The sequence below is a fragment of the Pygoscelis adeliae genome, unplaced genomic scaffold, assembly GCF_000699105.1.
Source record: "Pygoscelis adeliae isolate BGI_AS28 unplaced genomic scaffold, ASM69910v1 Scaffold318, whole genome shotgun sequence".
Classification (NCBI taxonomy): Eukaryota; Metazoa; Chordata; class Aves; order Sphenisciformes; family Spheniscidae; genus Pygoscelis; species Pygoscelis adeliae.
In genome coordinates, this window is record NW_008825430.1 from 2,780,399 (window position 1) to 2,801,079 (window position 20,681).

Sequence of the window (20,681 nt, forward strand, 5' to 3'; positions counted from 1 at the left end):
CATGTATAAAGTGTATTTTCTTATCAGTTAGGGTTTAGGTTTGAACAAAACTGAGTTAGAGTTCACTTAATATTGCTGAAAACTATGACTTGTTGGATTTTGATCAAAATAGAAGTTGTTTTCCAAGATAAACATTTAAATCAAGGTTTCAACCATTTTTTGCCAAGATTTCACTAGACTATCTTTTCTTTTTTTAACTTTTTTTGGTTGGCTTTATCCACTGAAAAGAAGAGGAAGTAGGCACTTTCTGGGTTTAGAGCACACATGGAATATGATAGGATCAGACATCTTAGGATTCAGGTTCCGGGAAGGCTTTTCTAGTAACTAAGGGACCCTTTGAAGTCTTTAAAATGAGATTCCAAAGGCAACAGAGCGTGGAAAGTCCTAAAGCATCATCCAGTCATAGTCATAAATCCTCTTGGATAGAGTCAAAATAAACTCTGATTTTTGCTGCCTTTTTTTCTGAACAAAATCAAATAAAATCTGGCAAAATTCATAAACACAAATGGAAATTAGAGAAGGAGAAAGCAGTAATAAGGAGAGATTTATTTTCTATCAAAGATAGAGTTAACAAATTGCCATTTTATCTCCAAGATTTGTTCAGTCACTCTCACTTTTTACAATCATGAATTCAAAAAGTCTGTTTTGTGTGCCCACTTGGATTATTTTACATGAACAAGACACAAAATTTATTTTTTAATAAAAAGCATATAGTTTAGGCTTGGACAAGGTATAATAAGAGATTGTCGAAGAGAAAAAATCTTTATGAATAATGACAGATTTTTCTGGGTGACCTCATCTCTTGGCTGCTTCCTAATTCTTGCTTTAGTTTTTCAGTATGTGACTCAGTTCTCACTCTGCCTTTTAGTTTTCGGAATGAAAGCAAAGCTGTCAGGTGCAAAGTGATTTCCTCTGCTCAGTGGGGATCACTGTCCTCTGATTTGCTGTTTACTCTCGAGTTATCACCTTCATGTCTACCAGAAGGCTCTACTGCTTTCTGAAGCGTGCACAGAATAACAGTCTTTGGGTACCTAACAAGGTCATTGCTGTTGTAAACAGGATTCAATTATTTGCTTTCACTGAAACAGTACACACGTATTTCTTGGACTAAGTAGTTAACTTCTAATGCATTTTGAAACAAGTGAATGATAAATACAGATTAATTACAATTGGTGAGTGAGGATTTGGCTCAGTATTTAATTTTGTCATGGAATTTCAATCCACATCTAATACAGTAGCTTTTGAATTAAAGTCTTAGGAAATTTTCATATTTTCATTGTTTTTGTTGTTACTTTCATAGGATGTGTATGTATATTTTATTCTGTAACTTACTAGAGAAGTTTGAAATACAAAGACCCTAATTCCTCACCGTCTTGGCATTTTTGCATTCATAGTCTTGACCGATGTGAGAAGCTCTGTGAATTCTGGCACTTGCCAAAGTTATGATGAAGTTATAATTCTACAGACATTTCTCCATGTGAAGATTGCTCTTCACATTATTCATGCTTCACAATTCATGGGCTGAAAACAAGTAGTTGACTGTCTGCAAAACTGTCAAGGCAGCTTCCTTTATGAAGGTAAGCTATGATAGTTACAAAATAGGAATTTTTTCTTGTTTTCATTTTAGTAGCACGTGTTAGTGATTCAAAAAGGAAAAGGGTTTCTTTTGTTTATTATGTAAGTGGAAAATTAGGATAAAATAAGAAGATACTTCTCGGAGCAACACTTTTCATACCCATTGGTTAATTTGACTGCAGCTGTTCTGGGATTCCATCCTGAGAACCAGGTCTGATTTACCTTTTACTAACTTTCAGAAATGGAAGTCACGGAACAAGAATAATTGAATGCCCAGAATAATACATCTTTGTAATGGGTATGGTTTTTAAATGATGTTTTTCAGATACCCTGGATAAAAATAGCCTGTTTAGTTCTCTAATGTTTAAAATTTTGCTTTGGGAAAGTGTATTAGTCCAGCTGGGTTTTTTTGTTTTGTTTTGTTTTCCCCTCATATCCTATTATTTTCTTTATGGGTATTTTAGTATAGAGCAATAAACACATCTTCAAAAGGTTTCTTACATGTTCTGTTGAATAGAGGGTATGACAAAAAAGTTTTTCACAATACTGATTTTTTTAGTTTCTCAGAAAATCTAATTTATCAGTGTTCACATTTTTCCAGTCCTCTTTGTGTATATTTCCCTATTCTACTTGTCCAACGAAAGCACTTGGATATTATTTCCTAGTATACAATAGATAAATTGCAGCACGAGACTTAAACTTAAGATGGTGGGAGACTTCCCACATACTTTAGTTAAATTTAGTGGAGACAGTTCATCATAGCACACAACAGTTACCAGATAAACCATTCAAGTATTCATTGTTTTTTTCCTGATACTCATTGCATTTACCAGAAAAAGAATTCAAGATTTCTTTCACAGCAATATAAATGTAAGGGTTTAACGACTCAAGGTTGCCTTTCTGTAATTTGTAGTAGGTAGTTACCATCACCAAATATTCATAAAGTGTTCAGAAAACTACAAGAAAATGGATTGCCTTTAGCACAAGATGATCTGATATCCTCTAAGGGTTTCACTACAGAATGTTTCAGGGTGTCATTAGTGTGCTTCAGCAGCATGGGATCCTGCAGAAAATTGAGAACCTTTACTTGAATTTGAAATAATGCTAAATTACTAACAAAATTTTTACTTTAGCAGCGTGGAACTAAAAAAAGCAAATTTATGTAATTATTCAGCTCTATATGCTGTCATAATCTCTTTAAAGTGTTTGTAAATAATAACAGAAAAAATTGGTACAGTGGATATTCACTTATCTGCAAAAATTTAGAAGAAACTATTTCAACAGTCAGGAACAGTTTTTCCCAGTGATTTTTATGGGAGCAACATTTCCCTTTGAAACTAGCCCTATGGATCTCTGTTGTAGCAATGTCCTCCTGAAACTCAATGGGAGTCGTCTTGAATATGGACCAAATAATTTATTTGGCTGCTGGCCATGTGTTGTCTTTCGGAGGAATATGGTGGTTCACTACGTAATAGTGTAGGAAGAAAGACATATGGAAACAAATTTTAAATGAAACAGTAACATTAGTCAATGAAGTTTTAACCACGCAAGTTGCCAAGCACTTAATGTAATCATGAGGTAAAGAAATAAATTATGAAGCCCGTTAGCCAGGCGCTTAGCATGCAAAAGTACTGTTCTTATAGAAAATAAGCAGTCAACTTCAGTTGAAAGCTGAAGCACGCTAACAGTTCTTGAAGTTTGATTTATTGATTTCTTTTGCTGCTGCTGTTATAAAAAGCACAATAATATGTACAACCTACATTAAAACTGTATTTAATAGCATTCTTGGAAATATATTTGTCCTTTCAGTTGACTATAAACACTAGACCAGCATGTCTCTGGCCCGTTTTCCTTATAACTTTGTTCTGAATTATGCAGTGTAATCCTATGTATTTTCCTGTTGTATCTTAATAAGGTAACGTCTTTTCAAGTGGATGTCATATTTCTCTAAATAAACAATATATTTGTAATAACATGAAGACCAAAGTGGCAAAAATAGTGACTGTAAAATTGATGCCTTCAAGTGTAAATGGAAGATATGTAGGTATTTGTGTGAAAAATACAGATTAGTACAACAATTTTTTTTTTTTGCCAGTTCAAAAATTCTATTTGGTACAGCTTTGCAAAGTATTGTATGTCCATTCTCTCTAGATGAGTCATGTTTTTGGAAGAAAGGGGGGAGAATATTTTTTCAGCATCATGATCATTGTAATAATGAACTGCAGAAACTATAATAGATTTTGTTCCTGGCTTGGCAAACTATCTAAAAGATTTTGCAAGAGAGTTTACATAATTCTTTCCATTGAACTTTCTAGTATTGCATATGTTTTAATTGTTAACCCAAACACACCGAACTTTTAGGTAGTTTGTGGACTATATAAATGTGGTTTAATGTTTCATAAGTATTTTGAGAGCAGAGTTTGTGGTTATACATTTTCATACTTACAACCTTAATTCACTTGTTAAAATAGGCTCTCTGCTTGCTAATAGTTACCAGCTGTAACTAATACATTAGCAGATCTACAATGTAGTATTTAAAATGACGCATTTCAAAATCAGTAACAAATGTCCTGCTGTAGGATTAATTGGAAAACTTGTCTTATACAATGGTCAGTACACTATACAAAAATCTTTTGAAATTACTATAAATCAAGGAATAGGAAACAATGATGTGTAAATTTCTGAAAACTTAGAAATAGGAAAAGCAAAAATATTACTTACTGTAGTTGTTGTTTGCTTCTCTTGTCCCTTTGACTTTGCCTCGCTTATCAATCCTCATATACCACTGAGTTCGACAGAAAAGTCTTCTCACTCTTACATCCCCCCCTTCCATATAATCATAGCTTCTGGTATGTCGCTCAGGGCTGGAACAGTTCACATTTGTAGCCATTTGCTCTGGAGTCATGTCATTGCAAGCTAAAGATATAGTGCCCATTAGAAAGATAATGTAAAAGTATGATCTGTAGAGCAAAATTGGCAGGATCCATGTCAGTATCCATTTGTGCATTATAGTGCAGTGTTCTGGGTGTTCATGAACAACATAATGAAAATTAAATCTCAAGTAGACTGTTGCTCTTAGGTCACCGACCTGCCTTCTGTCTTTACGAGTTACAGATTCATTTAAATGAGATTGTTCCCTCTTCTAGAATTCTGATCGTTATTCCTTAATAGTTAATGGCGAAATAGAAGAGCTTCTTAAATATCTCTTCAGTCAGAATATCCTTTAAAGACACAAGTTATAAAAACCTTTGTTGTCGTGACCTTCTGTACTACTTGAATTTGCTGCTTGCACTGAAAGTAAAAGATCTGTGAGAAAAGGTGCATGTGTAAGTCTTTATGCTCAATTGTTACAAACGTGCAAGGATACATTATGCTACTGAAAAGTACTATACGTAAATGTATGACGTGCTAAGCTGATTTTTAAAAATACGCAGATGTATATACAACAGATATCTCTCACACAACTTTTTACATAAACAGGCATTTAAACCGATTGTAAACATAGCTCTGTCTTCAGTTTTAAGTCCTTCCAAAAATCCCTTATTGATGCAGTTGAACTACTTTCTCATGCATGGTAAATTTCTGCTGATTACTTCATACCTATATATTCACTAGTAGCATAATCTATCAGATAACTTTTCTCTATTTCAAATTTCAAAACAGACCTCGTAGTCTTCGCCCTGTATTTTTACTCCTACCCTTTTCAGTTTATTACTAGAAATAGTTTTCTTAACGCTTTTTTAGCATCTAGCATATACAAATGAAGATAAAAGTTATTAGCTATTAGAAACGGTTGAATGTTCTTGTAAAGGACAGATAACTTACTTGTTCCTGTTGATAAGAGCTGGATACCCAAGTATTCCATTTCTGTTGTCTGCTTTTTGCAACATGAGACACTCTACTGTAGCTACAAACTTTCTCAGCTCAGAAAGACTCCACCAGAATTATAATTGTTTCCATAAATCAACACGCTGGAGAGATGGTGTGTATGTGCTTATGCGTGCGCGTGCATGTGTGTGTTGAGCCTGTTGTTCAGTCCTTTTCGATAAATACCTTTGCTGACCTCACTTGGAAGCAATTAGAATTTAACCAGTCAGCTGTCAGTTGAATGCACGAACAAAAATAAAGGGAGACTTGCATTGTATCGTGTCCAATGGTCATCAGAGGGAGCTATGTACATAGTTTATACTTTAAATCTCCAAGAATCTACTTTCTAAAAACATATATTCTGTGGTGTGTGGATAGAATTGCTTCGTATGCTAGCTAGTGTTTCTGTGCTTTGATTTAGGTCGGTATTTTTCTGTCCTTAAAAAATTCCTCCTTCTGTCTTTTGTACTCACACGCCTATCTCAGTTTGCTTTCAAATCTCTTCTGCAGTTTGGTGGATTCGTAGTCTGCTTAGTGCCTTTCTGATGGCTACATGAAACATGTGGGTCCATTATGTACCGTGCAGAAGGGTGTGCTGTGGCCATTGTAGATCACGCAGTATATTTTTATATCATGGACTTGAAAAGAGGAACAACTGCACAGAAGATCACGGTGATTTTTATTTCATCAGCCACTAGGTGAAAATGAGAATGTATATTTGGGTGTTTCAAAGTCTGACGTTCAAACACAACCTTTATCAGCATGAAGGAAAAATTACTACTAGGGAGCAGCCTTCCTTAGCACACGTAGTTACTAGTTTTTGAAACTCACAACACGAGAATGAAAAGGGGCAGCAATGCAAGAAAAACCCTTATGCTGCATACCAACCAATGGGCAACCAGCAGGCTTAAAATATAGAGAATCAAAATAATGGGTAGATATGCCTGGTTTTCTGCTTCCGTATGCTTATTTCCATCTTTGGCACCAGCCTGCTATCCAAAGTCCATGTTCCACTTCGGCCTTAAATTCTGTTGAGTTTCTGGTGAATGTATTTGTAAAACATACTGAAGCTAAGTTTTCAATAGCTCCTTATCCTGTTTAATTTCCACACTGTTGATGTGAATATACCCCAGACCCTTGAGTAAATAATAGTAACAAGGAAAGTTTGGAATTAATCCACGCATTAAGAATAGTTTACTTGCCTTTAGTTGTCTGTACTTGATAATACAATGCAGTTTATCATTCCCTGCTTTTATCGCACCCCCACTCCTTCCTCTCTGTAGAAATGGGTAACAGTTACTTCTTAAAAATGAAGTAAATTGTAGAGGCAGTTAAAAATCACAGGGAGTACATATGTGCCACCTTGTTGTGAGGGGGACATAAGTAAATTGGGGTTTTCCCTGGAGTGATCCAAAATGAGCATAAAGGTGTATGGCACCAGGCAACCTTGTATTACTCAGCCTGCCCTATACACAAAACACAGAGAATGAGTCATTTCCTTCCTTAACATCCTCAACTTCCTTCTCAGCTGCTCACTTGGATTAATCCCATTTGTCACTCGCTTTGCATTCTTTTTTTAACCATTTTCACTCAAAGTCCAAAGTTGATCAACTTTTCTTGTCATTATCTCCATTTCAGCATAGGGGACTGTTCCCCATATTCTGTGGATCAGCCTAGTTTTCCTAGTTCAGCAAAAGGCTCAATATATGCACCTTTACGATGCGAAAGGTCTGGCGCTTAGGGCTTTCAAAGGCTGGATGCCTGCAGTAGATACACAAAGAAGTGGCTTTCATTACATTAACCATTCTAAACTGTGATTACAGCTATTTCCAGTTTGATTTGTATGTTGTCAGCCCGTGACCACCATTCTGACAAGCAGTGGGGACTGAAGTGATTTATCCCAGTTGCGATTTTTGCCAGTACATTTGCTGGATTTATATCAGTGTTCTCTGATCCATTCCACGGTCTGAATTCAGAATGATAGCAATGAAAAAAATTCATGGCATTCAAAAGGCTTATCTGTTGTGTATTATAAAGAAAGCAATCGAGGATAAAAGGTAATCTGTGTTTTACTGAGCAAAGTAGGATGCAAGTAGAAATGTTTTGTAAATATTCTGGGTCTTTTACGTGCAATACCGACTTTCACTTTCAGATCCATACTGGTTTTAATTTTTCTTTCTCCTTGCTAAATTATTGTTTCTGACAGTTAGTAACAGGAGAAAAAAATACGTACCTGAGGTCTGGGTTCCAGAAAGCTGGAGCTACTCGTGGTCCAGGCACAGGCATGTTTTTCTCTTGGCTCTGAACGAATAAATCACTTGCTGTTAAGTGTGGTTTTTTAAGTGGTGCTTCAGTTCAGATCTTTATGAAGTTAGTATTTAGAATAAATGAAAAGCAGTTTAAATAAGGCACTAGCTGTAAGTTTAGTCAGTGAACAATGCAGTTAATCTTTAGTTACTGCTGATAACATTCATATCCTCACATTTTCTATTATAGAATAACTTTTTTCCACAATGCTTTAACTGCAGTTTTATTTAATCACACAGTTTTATGTCTTGCTAAACAACAAGTACAGCTGCATATTTTTTAATGAAAGGATGACATCTTGATCTGCATATGCAAGTCAGGATTCTTTGCATAAATCTCTTGATTGCTTGAATGACCAACCCACTTCTGTTTAAATCAAGCATAACTAATATCTCTCTCAAAGTGAACTGGTTTAGTTTTATGGAAGATTTAGCTTGACTAGCACTTCTTCCTCTATCTTCTTACAAACGTGCATGCCCAGGGCTTTGCAAATCCAATCCCAAGCAAGTCCTTAATGATATGTAGAAATTGTCCACCTAAAATGCTAGTGATTTTGCATTTCTTTGGTGAGATTGTATTTGAAGAAGTGTGTTAAGGAATCGGGACCATATGAAACATGAAAATATGCAAAATACACATGCTGTAAGCCATCCTTTAATATTTAAACCTGCCCCCTTTACGTTAACCCATGCATTGGTTCCTGCTTCCTAGTTGATAGTTGTCCACAGCATTACTACAGTGCACATGCTGAAAAGAAGAAAGTGGAAATGAATTGCAAGCACTTTGCTTCCAATTATGAAGATGGTGCGTAGGCCTCCAGTTCAAATAGAAAGAGCTTAATAAAGTCTATTCCCTTTTCCCTCACATAGGAAATTACTTTTTGTCCTTTTAGATGAAAATATGACTATAAGGATGCATGCTTTTCTCATCTCCAGGCTGGCCTGTTGTAATATGTACCGCCCAGGTTTGGCATTGGGTCATGAATGCGACTTTTAAAAAAAAAAACCTCCATTTTGTCCAGCTGGCCCTCAGGGCAACACATACCTGCTAAGAAACTATCATTCTGCTGCTCCTTGTTCCCTGATCCATTTAAAATTTGCTTTAGAACATCTTCCAGAACTTTCAGAATTTAAGACAGTAGGAAGATAAAAATCTCTGTATCAGACTTTAAACCTAAGATTAAAACCTGGGTTTTAATGCCCTGCGGCAATAGCTAAAATGGGATTGGAAGGTCCTATGGCAAAAATTCCGCGGATGTGAGGGTGCTAAATGTTCTCATGGTTAAATCCTTATCCTTAGTTCCCTGATCTCAGAAATCAGGATTAGATCAAGGTTGACTTTTGCTACACGCAAAAGATACAAGAAAAGTGCTACTGTTTGTGCAAATCTTCCATCAGCATTGGTATCTGAAAAACACTGCAACATGCATGCAAAATAAACTCGCTTAACAAGGCAGTAAAATCAAAAGAGAGATGAGGAATATGGCACTTCAGTTTGGATTTATCTTTTCAGGTTGTAAACTTAAGTGTAAGCTTAAGATTAAAAACCATAATTATAAAGCCTTTGTCTGCCTGACTATAAGAATGTCTCTTTGGTTTTGGTAACTGGTATGGGTTATTAAAATCGTATTGAAAAGGCAACAATAAATTTTTCCTAGCAATTTTCAAAACAGATCCCTTAAACATCATTCATTTCTTTGTTTCTTCCTATTCATCCAGATCATATTGAGCTGATTTAAATCTACAGGAAAATTGGAATGGGATGCTGTAGATCCTTAAAAAAACAAAACAAAAAAACCAAACAAACAAAAACCCAAAAAACAACCAAACTGTCAAATAGTTGACAACTATATAACAACTACCTTTTTTGTTAATTAGCTACAGCAAATGTTTTTTATATGGCTTATTTTAGGGAGAACAAAGGCTGGGAATACCTTAGCTCAGTCAGTAATAAACTTAAAAGGTAAAGCCATCCAGGCTTTTTTCACTAGGACAATGGAGTGTCATGATACTGACTTTTGAAGGAGATAGAATAAAAACAGAATGCAGTGGCAGTCGGATGAATCCTTCCTTTCTGGATGGAGTTTGCACAGTATATGGCTATGAGAGATCTCCTTGTTATTCATAGCTTGATAACCCTCAACTTCAGGGAATCCTACTTGTGATGACATCAGGACACTCAGACTGTGATTATCATAACCTAAGATGATGTCACAGTATTGAATTGTAACAGTACTTTTTTGGTGGCGGTACCAAAAATACAGAACTGATATGAGTAAACACTGAGGAGAATCATTTGGTTCATCTTATTTATTACCGAGTATGAAGTTCAGAGGTCTCTCTTTCTGAAGTGATACATATGTTTGTATTCAAATTTTACTTCTACCAAAATACTTCCCATGTAGTGATTTCTTCTGCCTGATTTTAAATATACTCTTTTTAAAAAAACCCAAATGTGTAGCATCTTTTTATATACACAGATGATTGGATAAGAATCAGCTTTAAGACCTAGATTTGTGGAATTTTGCTGAAGTATCTTCTTAAAAACTTGCAGAAAACAATTGTTCCTATGACTTTACATGTAATCGTTGCATTTTACATTAGTAGCAATAAATATAAAATAAGATATTCATGTTTAGCTTTTAACTCAGATTGTAGCTATACATAGGTATGAATATTGCATATAATTCAAGACTGGATTATGCAAATTACTTCTGTGGTTTTTGCTTTTCTTTTTGAGTGGTCAGACAAGCTAGCCATTTTTAACCCTTCACATAGGTCCATATATGGCATAACTATTATTGTAATTTACTTGTTGGTTAAACGTTTTATAAAAACATATAAAAAAGAATTTACAAATAACATCTAAAGTAAGAATAAAGCTTTGTTGCCATGATAATATATATCCATTATTACCCTGTCTATCTGCTGCTCTTTTAATCTTAAAAAACAATTTTAGCTCCTTCTAATTGGAGCCCACCTGAAGGCAGATCTTGGAGGACAGTTTTCTTCTTTTTTTTTTTTTATAGTTTTGAAGCTGTGGCTTCATTGATCAGCTAATACGGCCTATATACCTCATCGAACAAAGGTTGATTGAGAATGAGAATGGAAAATTATCCTCTTATTCAAATATTTCTTTATATCTCTAATTAAAATCTAGTCATGGAAAAGAACTAGATTGTGCAAATTATATGGTCCTCTCTTTGATTTGCACTACAAGTTGCGCTCCTTGATTAAACCACAAAAAAGCTGAAGTTATTAGCAGACTTCCAGTAACTACCTGTTGTCATCTAGTTAGATGGCAGTGCGCTAAGTACTGCATTTGCTGACGTAAAGATGCTACCAGTTAAAGTCAGAAAGAAAAGACTGTTAAAAGGATTAGTAAAAATGTACAGCAAGTATAATGGCACATGACTTCACATCTTACATAGATATATACCTGCACATAATGAAAGGACTTGCAATATCACTTAGTAGCAGGTAACCTTACACGTAGATGTGTAAGGTAGCCTGTAACTCATCTGAAAGTGAGCTGGCTGTGCAAAGAGAAGACCTAGCAATGGGTCAGAATTTGGGGAAAAATGCTTTGGGTGGGAGAGCGCTAGGATTTAATTAGGAGATTGGGATTGGGCACTCCCAGGAATGTGCAGAGGAAGAGAGAGGCCAGCACTGAAGAGAGAAAGATCAGAAAGGGAACTGGGGAGATTTGAGGAAGGGACAGGGACCTACGTATGGAGGTTGTGAGTCAGCAGACAAGGAAATTAAATAGGAGTGTTTCCAAAATCCTCAAGTGAAATGAAGCTTTACAGAGAAGCAACTTCTTCAGCTGCCCATGGGCTTACATTGCACACCTTTTGGCATGGCCCAAAATATTAGGTGCCTCTGCGTGCTTACTGCTTGTTGCCTTCTACAGTTGTGAGTTTCTCCAATTAAATAGGCATGATAGATCCAATATGTACTGCCCTTATTGCGCACTGTAGGTGCAAAAACGCTCCTGTGATGGAATTTTTAAAAACCTAGGCTCATACATATACACGCTCTACATCGAAACATTATTAATGCTGTGAAGTAAAATACTCAAAAGGCACAAAATGCTAGTTATCCATCTCGTGCGTTAAATCAGGGAGGGAACTTGTGAAGGAAAGAATGATGATAAAAATTAAAGTATCATAGTACATGCTCACAGACACAACCAAACCGATGTTATCAAAGTAAGCTCTTGGCATCTCCATATACTTCAGCAAGTCCAGGATTTCACCTCAGGTTTAAAGTGGATTCCTTCTTTATCATTCTATGTTATTTGCAAGTGTCTTAAGTCTTGAGATTTAACTAGCCATTCTTGCAGTGGCTTGCTCTTTTCTATACAAAGTAGGCAATAAAGCAGGTTGGTATCATCTGTACAAACAAATGCAAAATAACAAAATGTGAGACTGTATATGGCAGAAATGCTACTGGATTGCTACTGTGTATTTAATATCTGATTTTAGGAAACAGCTGGAGTAAGACCTTTCCTAGCCTTCAGCTAATTACATGGCCTATTACACGTGCTCTAAAAGCAAAATAATGTAGGGGAAAAGTGCCCTGTTCCCCTGCAAAGCTGTGCTGTTTGCAGAGAGTTAAAAACTCACCAGCAGATTCAGAACAAGAGCAATGATTGCATTATTTATTACCTGTCTGTCAGAGACAGGGACACCACTTAGTCACAAAAACATAAGGTTTTCCAGCTGTTCACCATTTGAATGGTAGATAAGCATTTGCTGAACTGAGGGAATCTAATAAAAGGGTGTCTTTACTAGAGAATCTGTGTTAGTAATTGGTTTACAGAGCGAGCTCCGCCACATTTCCTCACTTTTTCCATTCCCTCACTTACTGATAATGAAGTCCATGATATCCTACTAAATCTGTGTAAATTCAGGCCAGAACAGTCATCTGATAATCTAGTAACGGTGTGAAAGGAGGATGTAAAGCGCTAGGGATCTGAGTGCAGTTCACCATATCAAGGGCAGGGTCAGAACAAACGTGTCAGCATCATTCCTGAGGTGTCTAGCGTGGGCATGGACTGGTGAGCCAGTTTTTCTGATTATAAAAAGAAGAAAAGGAAGTGTCAAAATACCTTTGCATTCAAAGTAGCAGGGCAAATCAAGACTGTGTCAAAACTGCAGAGTTTCTTTCAGAGCTCCCGCAAGAGATTTAGGCAAGATGGGACACTATTGATTTCAAACTGACTGTAATTTAAAGATATCTAGACTGAGATTACCAGGTAGTTGATTTTGCAAGTAAATAGCACCGTCCTGCTCCTCTGTACATGCGGTTCTGTAGATTGAAGGAGTGATCCCTTCTATCTGTGAACAGCTGTACTTCCAAGAGTTCAAATGTCTCCCGCTGCAGCTGTTGCTCTGTTAGATGGTTATTTGCCTGGCTTGTGGCATCAGCAAGGATTGAATTTTGTCAGCAACTGATGGACGTCAGGCTTTGAAACAGATCTTAATCAGAATTGATGTTGTTCTGATCTGCCTCTCTACTCCTGGCTTACTTTGCTTATCATAACTGTCATGTTATTAAAGTAATTTCTACCCTTTTAACATTAATTCCAGTTGCTAGTTTTTCACACTTGCTTTTGACAAAGACTGTCCATTGCAGCTAAAATATTCTCCACCCAAACCTAAATATTACTGTTATGTGAAGCTGGAATGCAGAACATTTGGGAGGTGATAGAGGGAAAGATTGAGCGGGGGAAGGGGGGGGGGGGGAAGTTAGGACTAAGGGATCTGTGTATTCCCTTCTCCCCCATGGCAGACAACTTTTTAATCCTATAAGAGAGGAGGGAAAACTTGATTCCCTGATAGGAATTTGTCTAGCACAGTGGTCACTTCTCCTTATTAGCTTTCTATGATATTGGGTTGAGTGCATCTGCAGCACCTGTCTAGTTTGTACCTCTTGCATCTCTGTTGGTTCTGCCATACTTGACAGTGTGTTACTGCAACAGAGGCCTTTTCTGTAGTAGAAAACTTTTTTGACTTGACTTTGTCAGCAGACTATATGAATACAACCCTTTTGCTTCAAGGACTTAAATGGTACAGAGTGCCTTGACCTGTACATCATGGGTGAAAAACTGTGGCATATGTGTGAAAAACAAGTTTGAGGAATAGCTGTTCCTAAGAACGCTAGTTATTCACATAGGCAGTAGAAATAATGTGATTTTGGAGGCTATTGACCACAAATATTAAGTCCATGAAATAATTCATAAACATCAATACCCTGAACATTGTTTTTTGTCTATTCCAACATACACCAGGTTGCTTTTTCCAGATACTTTCTAAAAGAAAAAAAAAAACCCAAACCAAACCTCAAAAACAAACCAAAAACCCAAGCCCCTTTTTTCCCCCAGAAACAAAAAGGTTTGTGGAAACTTTTTTCACAGTGAGGAGGTGTAGCAGCTCCAGTGCTGAAGTTACTGTGCTGAACGACATCATGCTGAGGTACAGAACATGGCAGTCCCTTGACATGGCAGTCAACTGAACAAGTTGGTTTTTTTTTTTAATCCAGTTGACTGAAAACCACAGAATAAGAAAATATAAATATTTAAGAAAAGTTACTGAAAAGCTTTTTTTTTTTAAAAAAAAAGAATATTGACAAGCAGTTTTTTTGCTAGTTAACTGCATTTCAATAAAATTCCTCTCTGAAGATCATGCTGCTGTTTGTTTGTTTCATAGTATTGTTAGACGTGAACAATACATTGGCAGTGCCTGGTATGAATTCTTGGTCTCTAAAAAGTCTCTGGTGAATAGTTTATCATGTATTCTATACTCTTGAGTTACAGATTAGTTTTTCTGCTTGAGTAAATGGGCTGTGCCCTTCCCGACTGTTCCTGTTGGTGACTAAAATTTTTTATATCTTTTCTTCATTGAGAAGCCTTTGGAAGAAAAGACAGTTTTCTTAAAGTATCCTAAAATCTGGGTGCTTGTTACAATTCTTACTCTTCTATGAGGATTGTGAGATTTTATCAGTAATCCCCAATACCAAGATGATTTTGATAGCCATTACTTCAACAGCAATAAGAAGATATCTTTTATAGGAGTCTCTAGTTGTACAGCGGTGGAAAAAAATGTGATAATGCAAAGAAAGATCACCTCTGTACACACAAAAGCTGAAGTAAGGTTACATGAACAATGTTAATTATGGTATTTCCCAAATTCAGAGTGCTTGACTTTGTGATCTTAATTTTCTTCTGATATTGGAGTAGTTGATATACACAGTTTGTAGTGTGAGGAGGAGGAAGTACACAGGTACTTCTGCCTCTTTCTTCAATGCAAGGGGCAAAGAATTTTACTTAATACTCTTCTAACCATCTCTGTAGTAGTTACAGGCACCAGTATCTCAAACACAGCAGAAGATGTCTCAAAGAATGGAACTTTGATCCACTAGCAGTCTTTCAACATCCACAAATACTGCTTCTCGTGGAGGTTATTGCCTTGGTAAACTTTTGCATGAGGGCAGTGATGGGTGTCCTCAAGTATCCCAAGGGGCCTGTTAATGTATGAGCAGGCGCTGGCAAGTGGAAGAGAATGGAGAACCAGCTATGGGCAGAGGGAAATTAGGCATTAAAAACAGTGGAAGAGAAGATATAATGGAAAAAATTTGGGGAACTCCCAGAAAGAGGGAGAGAGATGTGAGGCCTGAGGAGGAACAGACGAAAGGAATGAGGTCCTAATGTATGCAGTACGTCAGAAGAAATAGGAGCTAGGGACCCCCAGAAGTAAACTCTAGTATCCTGGGGCCATTTTAAGAAGGTGCAGGGAGGGATCAAGAAATTCCTCAGATAAATCCCCTCTTCTGTCTGATGCTTTTTCAGAACATATCTAAGAGAAATAACAGGCTGTACTGCATGGAATCTTTCATTTCTAAGATTTGTGTAAATATGTTTAATATTCAATGTATTTTGGCTTTGGTAATCTGCAGTGAAGGATTTCTAGGGATGGAGTAATTACTGTACCACATGGTGACAAAGCTTTGTTCACACAAAAAATAAGATACTGATACCCAAAAGTGTTTGGTCGTGAAAACTAGAAGTAAGTTATCTCTTCTGCCTTCATATGGTGTGCTATTTCAAGCCAAGTTTTGCAGGCCTGATTGTGTGGCCTATGCTTTTCCTGCTGGAAGTGACTCTCAGCTGCAGCAAAATGACGTGGTGCAACTGGGATGGTAGTCATTAGAGTTGGTGCTGAGCAGGACCAACTCAGTCTCTCTTCTAGCTCTTCTGAAATTAAGGTAGATAAGTGAGAAAGACATCCTTTTTTTTTTTTTTTTTCCCTTTCCTACCCAAGTGAAGAAATCCATTCTTCTCTATGCTTGTCAAAGAAGACTGCCACCCTCTTCAGTGGTCTCTGGTTCCTGGCCTAGATGTAAAGGTGCAGGCGAAAAAAATACGGCTTCAGTAGGGCTACACTGATATCTGCAGTAGAAGTTGTGGTGTTGAGGATTGGTCCTGTAATTTCCTCTGTGATCTGTGATCCCCGTTCCTTTGTGAATGGATATGTTGCTCTTTTCTAATGCACGCGAAGGAACAGCTGGTCTACTGTGCGAAACAGTACCATTAGGTCATACTCAAGCTTCAAGATTGCAGATACTGGCCTGCATTTAGCACAGAAAGAGCTCCCATCAGGATTGGCATGAAGATAAGGCCTCCATTTAGTGGCTCTCTGGAGTTGAAGATAGATAATTTTTTTTTGGAACCTTCATATCGTACTTACAGGCCAATAAACCAAAGTGGTATTCCTGTAAAACACTGAGGTCTAAATGTAAATTAGTCTTTTTTTTTTTTTCTATGAGCTTTATTTCTTGTGGATTTATGAGCAAAACTGAAAATACTGATTTTCTTTTTTCTTTGTTTTAGTGTTGGCTGGTGCACCCAATTTTAAGAACATGGTGCACTGGAGTATAATCAAAATAGGTGTCTGAAGAACTAGATTGTTTGATGTTTCTTAGGGATTTTTTGTGAAAGAGGAGAGTTCTGGTTTTGAGTGTTTTTCAGTTCCTGCCCCACCCTTCTAAAAGATACATATGCTCTCCCTCTTCAGTTTTGAGAAACACCCCGAGGGCATCCTTTTTATTTGAATTGATTTTCTGGTTGTTTATCTTTTTCAATCTGGTCATGAAAAGCACATCTGGTTCCTATTTTAATCAGTATTCCAGTGGGAGCAACATCATATTATAGAAGGCTAACAATGCTAAAATAATAATCCATAATGATGCAACTTCTGGTAATTTAAAACTGTTTTATCCACTGTTTGTAGAAGTGTGTTAATGATGTAGGCCAACTGATCTCTTTGTAGATTAAACTCACCCTGGGTCCTAATAACAGAGAAATCTCTGACATCCACATAGGCAGACCCTTCGAACTGTCAGGAATTCCTGGTTTTTCTGAAGTGTCTGGGCATTTTAGTACTTACGGAAAGTGCAAAACTGACAGTTGTGGAAACTAAAGCAATCAGTCAACAGAGATTGGGTAAAGCAGCCCCGCTGATAGTTTACATGTAAACTTGTCCTGCCTTTTATTTGATGCAGTTCTGAATCTAGAGGTGATAGGGTTTGGAGGTCTTTGTCTTGTTTTTCTTTACTTAGTTGGTTCAGTACTTGGCCTATGTGGTAAGATGGCCAGAAAGTGACAGTGGTTATTTAATTACAAAACTGTGTGCTAGCAGTTAAACTGAGACCTGCCGTTGTAAAGAGGTTGCCAAACAACCTTCAAGTGGTAGGACTTGTTTTCTATGTTTCTTGTCTTGGTTTGAGCCAGCAACAAAGAGGAGAGACTGCTATCATTTCTCTGACTGAAATGTAAAACCGAAACGTATCTCTGCAATTTTCACATGAGTTCACAACAGTCCAGCAAAGCAGCAGACTCCAATGCCTTATGTGACAAGGCGAGGCTTTGTTGAAGTGTGGACCTGTCTCAGTTACATTCATATTTGCGTTGCCACTTACTTTAAGGTATATCCGTTCTGATACCATCTCCAGACTAGGCTTCCACAATATTGCAGAATAATCTGAAGAAGCTCTCCTGTAGAAATACCTTTGAGAGGTGGGGAGAACATACTCTTATTTATTGAGAAAGCTCTGATAACTAAATCTAAACTAGTAAGTTAGTTACTAGTTAGTAACTCTATCTAAACCTTTCATTCAGCCTTCAGATTATTTCTTGGAACTGTCACTTTAATACATACCCGCTTCTCCCTTGACTCTGGTTCAGCAAAGTTTCTCACTGAAGCAGGATGTAGCATATTTTAAATTGGAAGGTCAACTTTAATACCAGTATGATCAAATCAGGAGTGACATTCTTGACAGGATGGCAGCGTTATAGATTAATTATTTTAGAGACTAAACTTCCAAGTGAAAGTCGGAGTTCGTGACCTCTGCTTCTTTCTGCTTTAACCTCGTTTTGGGAAAAACTAAAGCCTGAAATAAAAAGAAAAATTAAAATTTTGCAAATCCAGTTTTTAGACAGGAATGGTTATGTTTTAGAGCACTGTAACTGCATGCACCATTAGTGGAATTCTCCTGAAGGTTTGTGTTCTTGATAGGAAAGCATGAAGAGGTACAGAAATTAAACTCAGCAGTAGGTTTCTCTAGTTCTCTAAGAAGCACTGCTCTTAATTTGTTTTATCAGCTCACTTTCCTATCTTGAGACAACTGATTAATGAATTAATAACTTAGCACTTCTGTGATTTCATTCTTTGGAGCAAACTAAGCTATTTTTCTCGCAGTTCTAAAAGAGTGAATTATATGAAACGTCAGAGCAAAGCAATGCAAGTTTTAGAGGAGCTAAGCTTTTGAAATGCTGTGCCTGAACTTCTGTAAATAATCTGTGCTTGAGGTCAGAATATCAGGTCAGGGATATCCAATGACTACGATTAAAGCAGGGGAGCCACAGTATCTCTCATCACTAAAGTTTTTGGTTTGCATTTTTAAATAAACCAGGAACAAGTGCAGGGTATATATAGTATCGCAGCCCTATGTTGCCAGAGGAAATGTCTTGAATAGCTTTGTTCCATCATCTTGAAACATGGAGATAAACTGGTGAGATGTTATTTTTTCAACTACCCATTTAGAAGAGAGAATCTCCACTAGACTGTCAAGTGCTATTCATTGCTCTCATTTGAACTGATGCTACATTCCTGGTAGACATGGAGGCATTTCAGTGGTAGATAAATGGAAATATTACTACCTACTACGTGCAAAAGTACTTTGGAACACTCACCATATTGTGGAGCTACTATATTTCTCTGCCAGATATTATAAAAAACTTTAAGAAATACCTTGTTTAGGGAGGAATTACAGAATTGAAAAGAATGGAAAGATGGAAGACTCCCTTAAGTGTTACTTTGGTGAACTGGATTTTATTATTTGTTTGACTCTTATTCCTATTTTGACACTATATAATTTCAGAATTTCAGCTGTATTTTATAAACCATTCTCATCTTTAGAATGTTCCATTTTGAAGGGACTTTCATGAGTCAAAAAATATTTTTGATTCTACTGAAGAAGGGGGTGGAGAATCATTCTACCATCCATTTGGCACACTTGATTTCCCTGGTAGCCAATCTCAAGCTGTGGGTACTGAAATCAGTTTCCAGCCTGGGATGCTTTTCAAGTCATAGATGGTGTGGATCGGCTAATGTTTCTGGTGTTGAAATTATACCCTGAATAAAAACCAAATTTGTCTTTCCAGATCCTTGGTTTAATTTCTGTATCCTTGTGGTCTAACTTCAAGTGCTTTCCTCTAGTATTTTTCTTACGTGTATCACAATTTAACTTCTACATGAGTTGCATAAATGCTTTCAGGATACTTGGGCATAGCTGTGTAAATAATAAAAAGGAAAAAAAGCTTCCTAGTATGTAATGTACGGTTTCTGAAACCTGGCAATTTTCTTCAGAAAAAAGTTTACGAACTCCATACCAAGAGGCATATGCAAGCAGCAGTCATCCTGAAGAAATAACAGATAAAGTCCTTGTAACTTGGGATCGTAGCTGGGGAAAGTCAGGTATAAAGAAGGAGATGTGCGTTTTCCAAGGCTATGAAATGAGGTAGCCATAGATCTCGGTTCAGTTAAGTTCAGGTGGCCTCACTGGAGGAGCTTTCAGAATGAGGGCAACCACTTAGGCTGTATCTTGAAGTGTGCGTTTCGCTCTCTGGTTTTCCCCTCTGGTCATCATATTTTTCCTTTTTTTGGATACTATTTACAAAAGAACATACATGCTCACAGTTTTCAATGTACATGTATTTAGGAACAGTGTATATGTCGTCAAACAGAACACGTTCCCAGAATGGGATAAAGGCTCAGTAAGCGATGAGAAGTCATGGAACTTCTGTGACTTTTGAGAACTCCTTTTCCACGCCTCCGCCCCGCCCCAACATACTGCTCAGCTAGTTGCGGCTCAAGTACGTAGTTTTCCACAACTCTCTCCTTGACTTCAGTACCAGAACAGATGTTCTTTTTGCCAAATTTGATCAGAACACTTCTCCTCCCTCTCTCCCCGCTAAAAATCATTAGCTCCACCTTCTATTTTGGAAGATGCTACTGTCTTGTTTACTGAAGCCAGTTCAATTTTTCCTTTGGCTCAAGAAACAGTTGGTTTGCTAAAATTGTTCTTTCTGTGTGCATAGAGCCAATTTGGAATTTTGCTGAATAAATGAGTAAATAAGATGCAGGGTGGGTAGGAGAGAGGCTGAAAGAAATCTTTGGCCTGAACTCACTTTCTCCGGGTCGTTAGTCAAGCAAGTTAATAAACTTTAATAAATTATGATAGAATGAAATATAAATTTAGGTATAGTTTATAAAGTAAAATGTCTCATTTTTTCAATGGGCAAACTGTTTATAAATCGGTGGCATAATACAGCCTTTTCTGTTTCACTTTATACAGTTATATATCAGTAGT

General features: G+C 36.9%; 1 protein-coding gene across 4 annotated transcripts in view; it reads right to left on the minus strand.

The window, feature by feature from the left end:
• The window catches only part of FGF7 (fibroblast growth factor 7), a 30,935-nt gene extending 25,326 nt beyond the window's left edge, over nt 1-5,609 (minus strand). Inside the window, exons 1-2 of one of the 4 annotated variants that reach the window (XM_009330938.1) lie at nt 5,401-5,595; nt 4,297-4,881 (exon numbers count right to left, since the gene is read on the minus strand). In XM_009330938.1, coding sequence (XP_009329213.1) covers nt 4,297-4,582 — 286 coding nt within the window. In that variant the 5' untranslated portion in view covers nt 4,583-4,881; nt 5,401-5,595. Of the gene's footprint in view, nt 1-4,296; nt 4,882-5,400 lie in introns of those variants that run through there. The other 3 variants (XM_009330939.1, XM_009330937.1, XM_009330936.1) reach the window with 3 other exon arrangements.
• Nucleotides 5,610-20,681: the final 15,072 nt, after the last annotated feature.